At 55.0% G+C, this 14,859-nt stretch overlaps 1 protein-coding gene across 5 annotated transcripts; it reads left to right on the top strand.

The window, feature by feature from the left end:
• Window positions 1-2,136: 2,136 nt before the first annotated feature.
• On the top strand, window positions 2,137-14,768 carry AARS2 (alanyl-tRNA synthetase 2, mitochondrial). 5 transcript variants are annotated; one of them, XM_086706974.1, is made up of 22 exons: window positions 2,137-2,401; window positions 3,671-3,862; window positions 4,398-4,543; window positions 4,769-4,936; window positions 5,497-5,641; window positions 7,659-7,804; window positions 7,993-8,101; window positions 8,452-8,490; window positions 8,570-8,681; window positions 9,177-9,310; window positions 9,744-9,888; window positions 10,173-10,345; window positions 10,513-10,626; window positions 10,716-10,856; window positions 11,478-11,615; window positions 11,694-11,803; window positions 11,957-12,065; window positions 12,356-12,478; window positions 12,699-12,809; window positions 13,384-13,467; window positions 13,581-13,691; window positions 14,062-14,768. In XM_086706974.1, exons 1-22 carry the CDS (start codon window positions 2,159-2,161, stop codon window positions 14,224-14,226), a joined length of 2,958 nt encoding a protein of 985 aa, XP_086563100.1. In that variant the 5' UTR covers window positions 2,137-2,158; the 3' UTR covers window positions 14,227-14,768. The 5 variants fall into 5 exon arrangements, with proteins under 5 accessions (XP_086563100.1, XP_086563101.1, XP_086563102.1 ...); XM_086706978.1 differs by lacking the exon at window positions 2,137-2,401 and adding an exon at window positions 2,436-2,691; XM_086706975.1 differs by lacking the exon at window positions 13,581-13,691.
• Window positions 14,769-14,859: the final 91 nt, after the last annotated feature.

Genomic DNA, 14,859 nt, shown 5'->3' with positions numbered 1-14,859 from the left:
GTAACTTCTCAGTCTGGTAAGTTCTCCCCAGATATATCTGTCTTGGGAAACTGCAGACCTTAAGTTTCACTTCCTCATCAGAGGACAGTGGCAAATCAGAACAGACACATCACAATCCTAAAAGAACCACTTTGCTTCACGGGGGGGTGGGGGGGGGGGACAGATTTACCAGAGAATACCACACTTAAACAAAAGAAAATGACCATTTTTTAATGGCAGGGACAAAACAGCAAGATAGAGGAAAAACCCTTCCTCCAACAGAAAACAACTCAAAAAAATGCATTTCTAAAACTCCATGATACATGCTATAACATAGATGAACCTTGTCAACATTATGCTAAGTGAAGTTACAAAAGATCATGTATTGTGTGATTCCATTTACATGAAATGTTCAGAATCGGCAAATCTACAGACAAAACAGATTAGTAGTTGCCTACCGCTGATGGGGGTGGTTAATAGCTAAAGGGCATGAGGTTTCTTTTGGAGGTGATGAAAATGTTCTGAAAGTAATTATGATTCACAGACGATGATTCTGTGAACGTACTGAAAGCCACTGACTTGTACACTTTAAATGGGTGAACTGTAGGGTATATGAATTATATTTCAATAAAGCTGTTTGAAAAACATAATCCATGGCTCCACACTAGATCCACATGAGTCTAAAAACATGGAGTTCCTACTATAATACAAAAACTTTCTGAGAAAAATCTGAAAATGAAAGAAAGTTGTTGACGTCAGTAGTGGTTAGAGGCCCCAGCTAGATTTCTCTAGCAAAACACTCCCATCTCAGTTTGGGGAAGAATTTCACAGTCTTGTCTCAAGATCATCAATCTCACAGAAATCCCCATCTGGCTTTGGGTTCCTGTTCCAAAAACGCTGGAAAAACCAAAACAGGCAAAACACACTTTCAAAACAACACTTTTAATTTACGTGGGCAAGAGGAGAAACAGAGGATCATGGGATAGATGCTATGCTCTGTCAGAATACAAAGTTGAGAATTCACCATTGCTATGGAAACTCGAGTCCAAAAAGACTACACGTTTCCAAGGAAACCATTTTTCAAAAGTCCCTAAATAACATAACTCATAAAGAATGACCAAAAGAGCCCATGTGGATGGCTGAGGCCTAGTAGGTGGCCACACTGATTTCAGCTCTGCTGCTCCGCTTTAACCTTCATGAGTTCTCTTCTTCACCTGTTTAATTTCCCAGGCCAAGAGCAGAGGTTATCATGAGAAGCCCCATGAGGGCCCTGGCTGTACCCACAAGGGCCTGTGTTGGCATCATGGTCACAGCTGTCACCACGGAGAAAAAGACAGAAGCGGGAGGTGGAACAGGTACCTCTCTTACCCTAATGCAAAGCACACAAAACCCTAGGGCTTTGGGAAACTTAGAGAGAGAGAAATCTCTGCAGCTATTGGTCAACAGCTTCATCCTGCCCTGACAACCTGGATTCCCTCTAATCCCCAGGCAAATTAAAAGACCAAATGTTATTTAGCAATTAATAAGGAAACAGATGCTATTTGCTCCTGTTCCAAGGGGCCTGCTTCAATCCCTAAGAACAAAACAGTCATTTCCAATGCCAAGGGCAAAGGGCATTGGCAAGTGCCTAGAACAGTGCCTGGCACATAGTTAATATTCAATATGTTTATTGAATGCTTCTTGAATGGATGCTAATATTACCTCCCTTGGCACTCTGCCTTCTTCCCTCAGCCTGGAAACACACACACACACACGCACACACACGACGTTGAATCCAAGCCTGTTCACTGCAACTCCAGTTGTAACCTTGCAAAATTAATTAATAAACATGACAATTACTACTATGATATAGATTTCTGGAGAGCACGGATTTTTATTAAAGGATTTTGTTGTGACTAATATACCTTAAGAGCCTAAAACAATGCCTGGCACTAGTAGCTTCTAAATGAATATTTGTGTAATGACGAATGAATTAAGGGCCTACTATGTGCCAGGCAGCTGTGCTAGCTAGGCCTACTGCTGACGTCCCCTTCCCAATCACTTCTACCCGAGCGGCAGAGGCTGCCTTGAGTCCTCCTACCGCCAGGGGCCGCTGTACAAAGAGCGCGGCTTCCTTTCCACGCCACCTTCTATCCCCGCGGTGCCTCTTGACCCCGTGAAGTTACTGCCCCGAGTTAAGATGGCGGCGTCGATGGCAGCTGCAGCTCGGCGACTGCGGCGGGCCTTTCGAAGGTCGCCTCTGTGGAGGGGCCTCAGCCGTCGGCCGTTCTCATCCGAGCCCCCTCCAGCCTCGGCCACGGCCGTTCGGGACGCCTTCCTGAGCTTCTTTCGGGACCGCCACGGCCACCGACTGGTGCCGTCCGCCTCCGTGCGGCCCCGCGGCGACCCCAGTTTGCTTTTCGTCAATGCGGGCATGAACCAGGTGGGGGCTGAGCCACCCTGAGCGGGGGCGGAGTTTGTGATTTTTTTCCGGGGAGAAAGGCGCTGCGGGATTGGGCAAAAGAAGGGAGGGGCGGAGCTCTTGGCTTTGGAGGAAAGGGCCGTTTGTTGTTAGGCTAAGTCGTTGGGGGCACAAGTTAGGGCTTGGGGAGGGCCCGACCTCGGAGCTTGGGTTGGGATTTAGTTTTAGGTCCGAGAATGGAGAGTGTGGAGTTCTCTGGGGGCAGACTGGTGGGGGCAGTCTGGCTTCATTTATTCATGCTGTAAATAAAGGTAACTAATTCGTTAAATAAACGTTTGTTGAGCACATTTTATGTGCTAGACTGTATTCTCTAAGCTTTTGACTTTGAGCACCACTTACCCTCTCTAGATTTGTCTTCACCTGTAAAATGAGCAGGGAGGGGGGAATCGGTTAACCGTAGAGACTTTTTTTTTTAAAGTTTATTTTTATTTTGAGAGAGATAGAGCAAGTGGGGAGGGGCAGAGAGAGAGGGAGACAGAATCCCAAGCAGGCTTGGGGCGCCTGGGTGGCTCAGTGGGTTAAGTGGCCGACTTCGGCTCAGGTCATGATCTCGCAGCCCCGCGTCGGGCTCTGTGCTGACAGCTCAGAGCCTGGAGCCTGCTTCACATTCTGTGTCTCCTTATCTCTCTGCCCCTTCCCTGCTCATGCTGTGTCTCTCTGTCTCAAAAATAAATAAACATTAAAAAAAAAAATTAAAAAAAAAAAAAAAAAAAAAAGAATCCCAAGCAGGCTCCATGCTGTCAGCGCAGAGACTGATGCAGGGCTTGAACTCACAAACCGTGAGATCATGACCTGAGCTAAAATCAAGAGTTAGAAGCTCAGCCGACTGAGCCACCCAAGCACCCCAAACGTAGAGGCTATTAAATGCTGAGTTTGTGAGGCATGCCCAGTGCCCTGTGGTCTTGGTTTTATACTGAAGTTATTGGGTGTGGTTTAAAGAAGCTGACATGAAGGATGAAGCCATTCAGTGCCCTATTTCCCGCCACCAACATAGTCCTCCTTCTTTTATGTTGCCTAATTTACTAGCAGAGTATCTCTGTTTCCTGATTTATTTACCTCTTGTCTGCTCCACACACATCAGAGATGGGTGCCTCCAGGCTTCCAGATTGCCCCTTAGCCAAGACCACACCGCACTCTCGGGGGCACAGTCAGCCTTCACTCTGAACACCCCACTCCCCACTTCTCCCGTCTACGGAGGGAGTGAGAACTGGGACCTTCGTGTGTTTCCAGTTCAAGCCAATCTTCCTGGGCACCGTGGATCCACGAAGCGAAATGGCAGGCTTCCGACGTGTGGCCAACAGCCAGAAATGTGTGAGGGCTGGAGGACGCCACAACGACCTGGAGGATGTGGGCCGAGACCTTTCCCATCACACCTTCTTTGAGATGCTTGGCAATTGGGCTTTTGGGGGTGAATATTTTAAGGTGAGTCTCCAGGAAGCCCTAGAGTTAGAAAAAAGGTCATTGGTCAACCAAGAAGGGGCTCAAGAGGAGTCCTGTCTCAACTCCTAAGCCCTGCTTGGACAGGGCTCATACTACACAGGAAGGCAAAGTGCTAGATGAACAAGTATGATGCGACTGTGTCTCACTTCCCTAATTGGATTGTAAGTGTGAGGGCCAGGACTGTGCTTCCTGCCTAATGGCTGGTTGGTAATTGTTGAATGAATAAATGGTCAGACAAATACTAAAATGCAGGAGTTAGAAATCATCCCAGGTTAGGGTGGAAAGACAACTTCATGGAGAGAGTGGGACTTGAAGGAAAGGATCTAAAGGAGGGGTGAAGTTCTCTGGACAGGAAAAAAACTCAAGCAGAAATGGTCATGGTTTGTTCTGGAAACAAGGAGGGCAGTGGAATTTTGTGTTAAGCTGAGGGCTGAACTCATGTGGCTTGATTGGTGCTTCAGCGGGGCCCTCTTCTCACCATTTTCCTCCTCCCATCCCATGTGGGTTTCCCCTGCAGGAGGAGGCTTGCCGCATGGCCTGGGAACTGCTGACTCAGGTCTACGGGATCCCTGAAGACAGGCTCTGGGTCTCCTACTTTGGTGGTGACCCCAAGGCAGGGCTGGACCCAGACCTGGAGAGCAGGGACATCTGGCTCAGCTTAGGGTAAGTCTGCCTCTGCCCCTTGTGTCCACTTCCAGAGGGCAAGAGGACTGGCAAATGGAGAGTACCAGCATCAGTCATCAGAGTCTTAGCATCTGCTCCCAGAACAGATTGGGGTCAGCCCTGTTTCTCCTCTTGCTGAGCTTGGTGGAGAGGCTCTCATGGCAGAGAGGGTTCTGGCTTCCAGGTTTGTCTGTCTCCCTACCACCTGCCTGGCTTTCTTGTCAGGGTGTGTGCCAGTCATGTGCTTTCCTTTGGACCACAAGAGAACTTCTGGGAAATGGGGAACACTGGCCCCTGTGGGCCCTGCACGGAGATCCACTATGACCTGGCTGGGAGAGGGGGAGCCCCCCAGCTGGTGGAGCTGTGGAATCTGGTCTTCATTCAACACAACAGGTAATGGGGTGCTGAAGCAGAAGGAAAATCCCTGGCCAGAAGTGGGCAAGGTGGCATTCAGGAGACTTTGATCCATTTCTTATAAAAAAAAAAAAAAAAAAAAAAACACCTAAATGGTGTTTACTGTGTGCCAGGTACATTTCTAAACACTTTTCAGGTAATAACTGATTTAACCCTAGTCTTTGCTCGTGACACTTTCAACTAGTCACTGCTGTCCGCTGGCTTTTGTTCTCTCATCACTGGATGGCACGGAGCCTGGTGGTCTCTAAGATTTTCTCCCAGCCTTGACATGTCTCTTTCTCAGGGCAAAGAATTCTGTCCCAGAAAGGGGATGTGTGGGTCCAGGCAAGGGCCCAAGCAGGGGTGAGGGTGGAGATCACCCTTTATGAGAAAGTACAGGACCCAAGGCCATCACTGTCTGCCTTTGTGGGAGAGGGGTGGATACCGCCTTCTGGTTCCTCCCACTGTCAGCCCCTCCTCGTTCCTCCGCTGCACTTGGGCATCTGCCTCACCCCAGTAATCCCATGTGGGGCCTCACCTTGCACACCTTCCCTGGCCAGAGAGGCAGATGGAAACCTGCAGCCCCTGCCCCAGCGGCACGTGGACACAGGAATGGGCCTGGAAAGGCTGGTGGCCGTGCTGCAAGGCACGCGCTCCACTTACGACACTGATCTCTTCTCCCCGCTGCTTGACGCCATTCAGCAGGTGAGCCGGCCTCTTCCCTTCCAGAAGCTGGCGCTTTGTTGAGAACTCCGAATACTCCTGCATGTGGAAACCTTGCCCAGCCAAGGATAGCAGGGTCAAACATGAGGCTGGGATTTGTATTTATTACCTGATACTGCTCCCAAATCCTTCCTTCCTTCGCATCTTCAAAAAATAGGTGTTTAGTGCCTACTTTGTGTGTAGTCCCTTGTGCTTAGTAGAAGAGATTACATTGTAGCCTAAGAGATAAATAAGTAAGTGTATTAAAGAACAAGACGGCAGATTTGAACCAGATTGCAGATTGTGACCAGGTAGTAAACATGGATGATAGTAACTGTGGTGGGGGTAGGGGGGCCGGTGGAGAGGAATCTTCGATGAAGTGTTTGGGGAAGGCTCACCAAGGAGGTGATCTCTGAGCTGGAACCTGAAAGAGGAGAGCCAGCCACAAGAAGCTCATTCCAGGCGGAGGGGATGGCAGGTACCAAGGCCCTGAGGCAGGAAAGGAACACAAAGGTGGCCTAGAGCTAGCCAGAGTAGAATCACCTGGGATGTAGCTGGAGAATGTGTGACTGCGCTTTTGTTGTGTAACAAAGCACCTAATACTTTGTAGTTTAAAATAACAATCATTCATTTAGCATATGAGTCTGTGAGCTAGCAATGCTGGCTGGGCTCTGTTGGGTCAACCTTTTGGTCTTCTGTGAGTTCTTTCATAACACCTATAGATAGCTGCTAGGCAGCTGTAGTTCGAGGACTGGCTGGCTGGCTGTTTGGGGCAACGGGGGTGACCAGGCTGTGTGTCTGTCAAGCAGCAGGCTAGCTTAGGGTTGTTCCCATCCCAAGGCAGCAAGTTCCAAGAAGGAGAACAGAAGCACACCAGGTCTCTTGAGGCTTAGGCTCAGGACAGTGTCCTTTCCACCTCATTCTGTTGGCCAAAGCAAGTCGCAAGGCTAGCCTAGGTTCAAGGGATAGAGAAATAGATTCTATCCTTGGATGGGAAGCAGCTGTGGTCTCGTAAAGTGGCAAGCACACTGAAGAGGGAAGGATTGTGGCCATTTTTGCAAACAATCTACCATAGAAAGGAAGGCAGAAGTCCAACCTTCTGGGCCCTTGAAGTCCAAAGTGGGGCTCCTATTATGCTAAGTGTAGTGAAAAGGGTTCTGCGTGGGGGAGGGGCATGATCTGATTGACACTTTTAAAGGCCCCTCTTGTTGCCGCGTGAAGGATGAGCTGGAGGGAGACCTAGAAGAAGCTAAGAAGCCAATTGGGAGGCTGTTTTGTAGTAAAGGGAGGAGACAGGAGGGCATGGTTGAGGCTGGTAGCTGTGGAAGTGGAGAAAAGTAATTGATTTGAAAGATCTCATAAAGGCAGGACAGGAGCAAAAGTCCCCAGTGACAGACTGGATGAGGAAGGGAAATAAAAATCAAGGCTCGCTCTCTAGTTTTTGACTTGAGCAGTGTGGTGAATGGCAGGACTGTTAATTGAGAGGAGGAAGCTCAGGGAAGAGACAGGTTTAGAGCTGGATGAATCAGCCATCTGCTTTGGAGCACTTACACATAGGCACAGCTTACGCCTCCCTCCCTGCCCCCCATAAAGGCTGGAGAAGTGGGTGTGGGCAGTGGAGTCAGGCCGGTGCACATCTCAGATCTGCTCCTGATGCGTTGTGTGGCCTCGTGCCACTTAGCTCCTCAGAGCCTCAGTTTCCTCTTTAAAGCGAGACTAGTAACACCTCCCAGAGCAGGATGTTTTGGATATTAGGCAACGCTTCTTTCAAGCACCCTCCCCATTCTGATGGTAGAAATTCAGTAAATGATCACAGCTGTGATTGTTGTGAGTGCTGAATGTGGCCCTGGGAGGGCAGGGACTGACTCCCTTTTATGTTTGAAGCTTCTCCAACCAGGTCATTCCAGATGTGATCAGCTTTAGGGGTGAGGGCAGATGCTCTAGAGATGATGAAGGGCACCCCACCCAGACCATATCAGGCAGGACCAGCAGCCATGTCTCCTTGTCTCTCGCTCTCCAGGGTTGCGGGGTGCCCCCTTACTTGGGTCGGGTAGGAGCAGCAGACGAGGGGCGCACAGACATGGCATACCGCGTGGTGGCTGATCACATCCGCACACTCAGCGTCTGCATCGCCGACGGTGTCTGCCCCGGAATGTCGGGTGCCCCGTGAGTCTGGCAGGGGCTGCGAGGGCGGGGGGTGGGGGGTGTTGCAGGGGAGAGGTGGGTCAGGAGGAGTGGGGGAAGGGAGAGGGCTCTGAGATGAGAGCACCCACTCTGAACCTCGTCCTCCCCACTCTCCATACTGCTGACCAAGGGTTGCAGGCGATTCTTATCTGGCTTCTGAACCCCTCTAGGTTGGTGCTTCGTCGGATCCTTCGTCGAGCTGTGCGGTTCTCTACAGAGGTGTTGCGGGCACCACCTGGCTTCCTAGGCAGCCTGGTGCCTGTAGTGGTGGAGACCCTGGTGAGGGCAGAACTTATTCTTCTGGGCTTCCCCAGGTGCTCAGGAAGCTTGCCACTGAGCCTAGACGGTGCCCTCAGCCTAGGCTCCCCACCCTAAATGGCCAGCCCCAGGTCTTGTCAGGCTGAGAAAGCCAAGACTGAATCCAAAAAGCAGGGAGCCCTCAGGAGGCCTCCCTGTCCTGGCTTCTGAGCCTCTTGAGTTTGGGACCCCCTTCTGTCCGTATTCCCTGTTTGAGTCTGCCATCCATCAGCCGGAGCTGAGCTTCCAAGGCAGGCATCCTCAGGGAGGTCCGGGGGGGGGGGGGGGGGGAGGTTGCCTTTCACACCTTCTCAGCCCTCTGCCTCCCCCAGGGAGATGCTTATCCAGAACTGCGGAAGCACTCAGCCCAGGTACTGGCTTTGGATGGGGAGGGAGGGGCTCTCCCTTCCAGGAGGCCCAGCTCCAGTCCCGCCCTGCCCCCCTGTTCAGATAGTCAACCTGGTGTCAGAGGACGAGGCAGCCTTCCTGGCCTCCCTGCAGCGGGGTCGGCACATCATCGATCAGACCCTGAGGCGCCTGGGGCCTTCTGATTTGTTCCCTGGTGAGTGAGCAGCCTGGCCAAGGTGAGGGGCTCACTCAGGTGAACCAAGGCAGGAAGAGGACAGACCTCTGAGGCAGGCGTGTGCCTAGCATGCAGACCCTCCTTCCCATGTCCCTCTCCCTGCACTGTCTCCAACACCCACATCTCTCTGTGGCGGGACACCACCCTCCTTCTCCCCACTTCCCCTCTGTCCAGCTGGCCCTGCCACCAGTCTCTGCTTCCCAAGGCAGGCTTCATCCCTAGAATGAGCCTCCCTTCTCCTCTGAGATGACAGATGACAAGGGAGTCTCCTGGGCTACCCTCGGCTCTGGCCTTTGAGCCTAAAGCCTGACCCCTCTCCTGGACCTACCGGGTGTAGGGAGAGGACACTTGTGCTTGGTACCTGGTGGCTGCTGTGTGGTTGGAAAAGCCCTGGCCCTTATTTCTCCCTCACTTCTTCCCCTTCAGTCTATCCTGCCCTCCCCTCTGAACACCCTTTGTCTTCCTTCTTCAAAGCTGAAGTGGCCTGGTCCTTATCGCTGTCTGGGAACCTGGGGCTCCCCCTGGACCTGGTAGAGCTGATGCTGGAGGAGAAGGGGGTGCGGCTGGACTCTGCTGGGCTGGCGCGGCTGGCCCAGGAGGAGGCCCAGGTACACGCTGGGGCACCCCTGCCCAGGCTTCTGTTGGGACAGTCCCTTCCCCAGCCCTGAGTTCCTGTGGGAGGAGCTGCAGCTATTGAGGGAAACAGGAGACAGGGTCTGTCCCCTCACCTCAGGCCCCACCCACAGCCTGTAGCGGAGAACTCTAATACAGTGGACTGAACAGAACCAGGAATGGGGAGAGGCCAGCACAGCATCCTAGAGAGGGGAGCGGTGGGTGAAGGGGGCCTCATCCTGAGACCCTGCATGATGGGTGGTTCACCAGCCAGCCCAGGGTCTCTAGCAGCCAGCCAAGCCCGGAGGGCTTATTCCAGAGGGGCTGCAGAGTCCACACAGCTGTGTGGCAGGGGCAGGGCTCTGTGGAGGCTCAGGTCCCACTGCACTGTCCGTGTACCCCTTCCCTATGCATGCGCCCATCCTGCAGCACCGGTCACGGCAGGCCGAGCCAGCTCAGGAGCGGGGACTGCAGCTGAATGTCCACGCACTGGGGGAGCTGCAGCGCCGAGGGGTGCCCCCAACTGACGACAGTCCCAAGTACAACTACTCTCTTCGACCCAGCGGGGGTTATGGTGAGAGGCTGGACTGAGGCTGGTGGCCACAAGCGTCCCTGGCGGTTTCTGGGAGGGACAGAGGGACATCTGTGAGGGTTGCTACCAGCCCTATACATTTCATGGGGGGCGGGGGTGGGGGGGTGGGGAGGGCGGCGAGGGGGTTATAGCCACCAGGGGTCGCTGTGGCCCCTGAAAGTGCCCCTCCACCAGCTACATGCCCATTGGCTTCAAGTAAGGTACACACCAACGGCCCAGGGCCCACACCCCTGCCCAGCACTGATAACCATTCTTCTTTCTGGCAGAGTTTGGCACCTGCGAGGCGCAGGTGCTCCAGCTATATACAGAGGACGGGACAGCTGTGGCCTCTGTGGGGAAAGGCCAGCGTTGTGGCCTTCTCTTGGACAAAACCAACTTCTACGCTGAACAGGGGGGTCAGGCTTCAGACCGAGGCTACCTGGTGCGGGTGGGGCAGGAGGTGAGCCCCCATGCACAGACACACACACACACACACACACACACACACACACACACACACAGACAAGTTAATTTCTGCAGAAGGCAGACCCGACCTGGGAAGGGAGCCAAGGGGAGGGAAAAGCTACAAGCAGTTGCTCCAGTGCCTTGGCCCCTGCCCTTCCCCAGGATGTACTGTTCCCAGTGCCCCGGGCCCAGGTCTGTGGAGGCTTCATCCTGCACGAGGCTGTGGCCCCTGAGGGCCTGAAGGTTGGGGACCAGGTGCAGCTACATGTAGATGAGGTAAGGCCCCAAGCCCTGATATTTAGAATATCCTGCAGCCTCTTGACTCTCCCTACCCCCCAGGATTCTGGGTGACAAAAGTGTTTCAGGCCTGGCGTCTAGGCTGCATGGAGAAGCACACGGCCACCCACCTGTTGAACTGGGCACTCCGGCAGACCCTGGGCCCCGGCACGGAGCAGCGAGGTTCCCATCTCAACCCCGAGCGGCTGCGCTTCGATGTGGCCACCCAGGTGAGGAAGACAGAAAGGCTTAAAAAGAGGTAGTTTGGTGGCTTGGGGGGGGGGGGGGAGGGAGGGGGGCGGTGGGAGGGGGAGTTTGGCCAGTCCAAGGACCTAGGCTCCCTGTCACTCAGTCACTGTGAGGCCGTGAGGGACGTCTTCATCTCGGCATCCTGCACCAGCGAGGGGTCAGGTTAGATAGCCTCTGAAGCCTCCGGCCACCCAGCTTCCTTGTTCCCGCTGTCACCCAAGACATTCTTGCTCAAGCAGAGCTGCCCTCCCTTCTCTGTCACCCTTCCTTCCTCGCACATCTAGCTCTGTCCTTGCACCTGCGTCTACCCCATCCTGTGTTTCTCTTCCATTAGGCTGGCCCTTGTGGTGAGCTCCCTCGGTACAGAACAGCATTTTCTGTTACATCAATTTTTAGTGCCTGATGAGAGGCCTGCAATTCCCAACAGCTTTCTAAGGAAAAGAACTGTCTACTCCACAAAGGTTGATTGAGCACCTGCTCGGTGCTAGCCACTGTTTGAGAACCTGAGGAGAGTCAGTGAACACGGACTGCTTCTTACTGCTTTGGTTACAGGCACGCAGCTAACTGCCTGTCAGTCTATCCATTTCCCCCTACCCCACCAGGCTCCACTGACCCCAGAGCAGCTCCGGGCAGTGGAGGGCACGGTGCAGGAGGCCGTGGGGCAGGATGAGGCCGTGTACATGGAGGAGGTGGCCCTGGCACGCACCGCCCACGTCCCTGGCCTGCGCTTTCTGGATGAGGTGAGTTGGGGAGGCCCCTTGGTGAGACTGCCTGCCCCTCACGGGCTGGTGAACAGACTGGTCCCCTCTCCTCCTCAGGTATACCCAGACCCTGTGCGGGTGGTGTCAGTGGGGGTGCCCGTGGCCGAGGCGCTGGACCTCGCCTCCCAGGCTGCGCTGCAGACCTCTGTGGAGCTGTGCTGTGGGACGTGAGTCACTCCTTTCGGCCTGCCCCAGCCCGGGGCCTGAGATCCTCACCCTTCTTTGGTCTTTGGAGCCACCAGCCCCCGGGTTGGAGCTTAGGTTGCTCCTTTCCGTCCCACCATGCCCCTTGACTTCCTTCTCCCTCCCTCTGCCTATAGGCACCTGCTGCGCACAGGGGCTGTAGGGGACCTGGTCATCGTTGGGGAGCGCCAGCTCTCCAGGGGCACCACCCGCCTGCTGGCCGTCACCGGGGAGCAGGCCCAGCAGGTTGGCACACCGGCAGGGTCCAGGAGGCCACCGGATTTGGGGGGGGGGGGGGTGGAGGGAGCACACATGGCCGAAACTCTCAGGCCGGGGAATGCCCAGCAGCAGAACCAGTGTTGGTACATGTGCGCTGCCAACAGCTGGCATCTGTTGTGATTATTTGGTGCCTTGACTGGGCCTCATTGTTCAGTATTTCTGTCTTGGCCCTGACTAGCAGTGGGTTGAGAGCCCCCCTGTCCTGGGGAGGTGACAGCAAGCCGAGCAGCCCTGAGCATCCCGTTCCCTCCTGGCAGGCCCGAGAGGTGGGCCAGGCTCTGGCCCAGGAGGTAGGAGCCGCGGCAGAACGGCTGAGTCGGGGCAGCCAGGATGTGGTGGAGGCTCAGCGACTATCCAAGGACATGGGACGACTCACTGATGTGAGGGTCACTGCTGCCGCGGAGCTGTTCCCCACTCTCTCCTGGCCCTCTTCCCCATGCCTCGGTCTCTCCCCCAATTCCTCTGGGACTCCTGCTGGCCTAGATATTTGTTGTTTGTCTGCAGGGTGGGATGTGGTGGGTGTGATCTCTTCCCTTGCTCTGCTGGCTCCCGGCTCCGAGACTGGGAGGGGCGCGGCTGATGTACTGTTTGTGGCCTTAGGCTGTGGACATTGCGGTGATGCCCCAGTGGCAGCGGCGGGAGCTGCAGGCCACGCTGAAGGTGCTGCAGCGACGTGCCAACACTGCCATCCGGAAGCTAGAAACGGGGCAGGTGAGAGGAGGTTCGGCTGTACCCATGGGGGCAGGTACCCAGCACACTTGGCGAGGGGCAGAGGCACTCCAGCATGCACACGGAGAAGCTTCGCGACCTGGCACGGGGCCTGACGCAGGGGGTGGGGTGCAGCTCCTGTCTCTCCTGCCAGCTGGGTGCCATCACCAGGCCATTTCCCCCACTTCTTTCTCTGCCAAACCGTGTCTGTCCTTCAACTCCCAAGTCTGGCTCAGACTCGCCCTCTAGGAAGCTGACTGACTTGATTACGCCTTTCAGCCCCCAGTGCCACTTGACCGTGGATCTGCCTTCCTCCCACCCCCTTTCATCCATCTGTGCTCCAGCCTTAGTCCTTCACCTTCAGTGGCCTATTTGTAGGGGCCTGGAGCTGTGGTGAAAGGGACGAGGTGAGGGACGAGAGGAAGGACACAGGCCATTTGAGGCAGAGCCCCTGGCACCTCTCCTCCAAGCCAAAGACCTTTGCTGGCGGAGGGGATTTCTGGACGGGGGCTCGGTTCGGAAGTGGGGCCCGGCTGCCTTCCACCCTGATCCCTGTGCCGTCCTTCCTGCCCTGCAGGCTGCACAGAAAACCCAGGAGCTGCTGCGGCGGCATTCAGAGGGGCCCCTGATTGTGGACACAGTCTCCACTGAGTCCCTCTCCGTGAGTGTGGGGGCTGGGGGTGGCCCCAGGGTCTGGGGAGGGGAAGGTCCTGGCTGGGAGGTAGCTGGGAGTCCAGAGAGCTGTGGGCTCACTGTCTCCCCTTCCCTGCCCAGGTGCTGGTGAAGGTGGTACGGCAGCTGTGTGAGCGGGCGCCTCGCACGTCTGTGCTACTGCTCAGCCCCCAGCCGCTGGGGCACGTGTTGTGTGCCTGTCAGGTGGCCCAGGTGAGGGAAGGAGGAGAGCAGCCCCACCCACCCATCCTGGTCCAGCTCTCCAGTTGCATACCTTTGATTCCTCCAAGGCTGGGTAGAGGTGATCTAGGAGGACACCCCAGGACGGGGACAGGGCCGTCTCCTCCCTAACCACAGCCCCCCACCAGAGAAGGCACCGTGGTGGTCCCTAATTATGACCATCCAGGCCACACATCCCTTGCAAACAAGTAGCAGACATTCAGTAACCTCCACACACTTTCCCAGCCCCATGCTCTCCTGTCTCCTGACTAATCACTGTGATGCCACTCTCAAAGGGTAGATGGAGTGAGCACTGGTGGGGAGGGCTGCTCTGCATCACTGCCCGTTCTCTCTTGGTTCCCAGGGTACCACACCAGCCTTCACAGCAGAGGCCTGGGCACTGGCAGTATGCAGCCACATGGGGGGCAAGGCCTGGGGCTCTCAAGTGGTGGCTCAGGGCACCGGAACGACGGCTGACCTGGAAGCTGCCCTCAGGACAGCCCGAGCCTACGCCCTCAACCAGCTCTGAGCTGGGCTCGCCAGGGACTCACATAGACTGGACAGACTGCCGACGGGCCAGTGCCAGGAACCCTTGAAGGAGCCAGCAGAACCTCCCCGGAGGCTGAAGCAAAGGACTAAAGACTGGAGGCCAAGCAGCTGAGCCCTAGGGGGCTGCCTTGGGCCAGGCCCCGTGAGGACACGAGGAGTTGGGGTTCTGGAAGGCAGAAGTGGGCCCAGAGACACACCCCCACTGGATGAATGTGAAGCCATGGACTGTCTTGGCTGTGAGTGCTCATCAACAAGTATTTCACTGCAGCCAGGAAGTTCCAGAAGTTCTTCTGCTTAAAAAAGAACAGCTTTCCCCTCCCAGCAACCTGGTAAGGGTGCTCTATCACCCGGCTGATCCCTCACACTGGATCGAACAGTCACCCATCATCCAAATCAGAACCATCCTCCTCGCCACGGGTGTTTAACAGGTTTTCCGTGCCAGCCTGGGCACCCACAAAGGCCTCGCTGGCCACCAAGATCCAGAACTGTCTTATGAAAGTCATTACAGCAGGGCACACCCTCTCTGGTGTCACTTGTGTCATTAACAGTGACTTCACATTTTAGCGAAGGCCCTGGTGATTTGTTGAGAAAATGCGCAGCAGGCCCTGGTCGG

The sequence above is a fragment of the Puma concolor genome, chromosome B2, assembly GCF_028749965.1.
Source record: "Puma concolor isolate L17-30 chromosome B2, mPumCon1.1.hap2, whole genome shotgun sequence".
Taxonomy (NCBI): domain Eukaryota; kingdom Metazoa; phylum Chordata; class Mammalia; order Carnivora; family Felidae; genus Puma; species Puma concolor.
The sequence above is the reverse complement of the archived record's forward strand: the minus strand, read 5'-3'. Positions and strand labels throughout refer to the sequence as shown.

Excerpts from the sequence above, each read along its gene's own strand:
- AARS2 (XM_086706974.1), top strand. The coding sequence starts at position 2,159 with ATGGCGGCGTCGATGGCAGCTGCAGCTCGGCGACTGCGGCGGGCCTTT. Across the intron at positions 7,805-7,992 it reads CCCGGAATGTCGGGTGCCCC|GTTGGTGCTTCGTCGGATCC; the intron begins GTGAGTCTGGCA and ends GAACCCCTCTAG. Across the intron at positions 12,810-13,383 it reads GGAAGCTAGAAACGGGGCAG|GCTGCACAGAAAACCCAGGA; the intron begins GTGAGAGGAGGT and ends CCTGCCCTGCAG.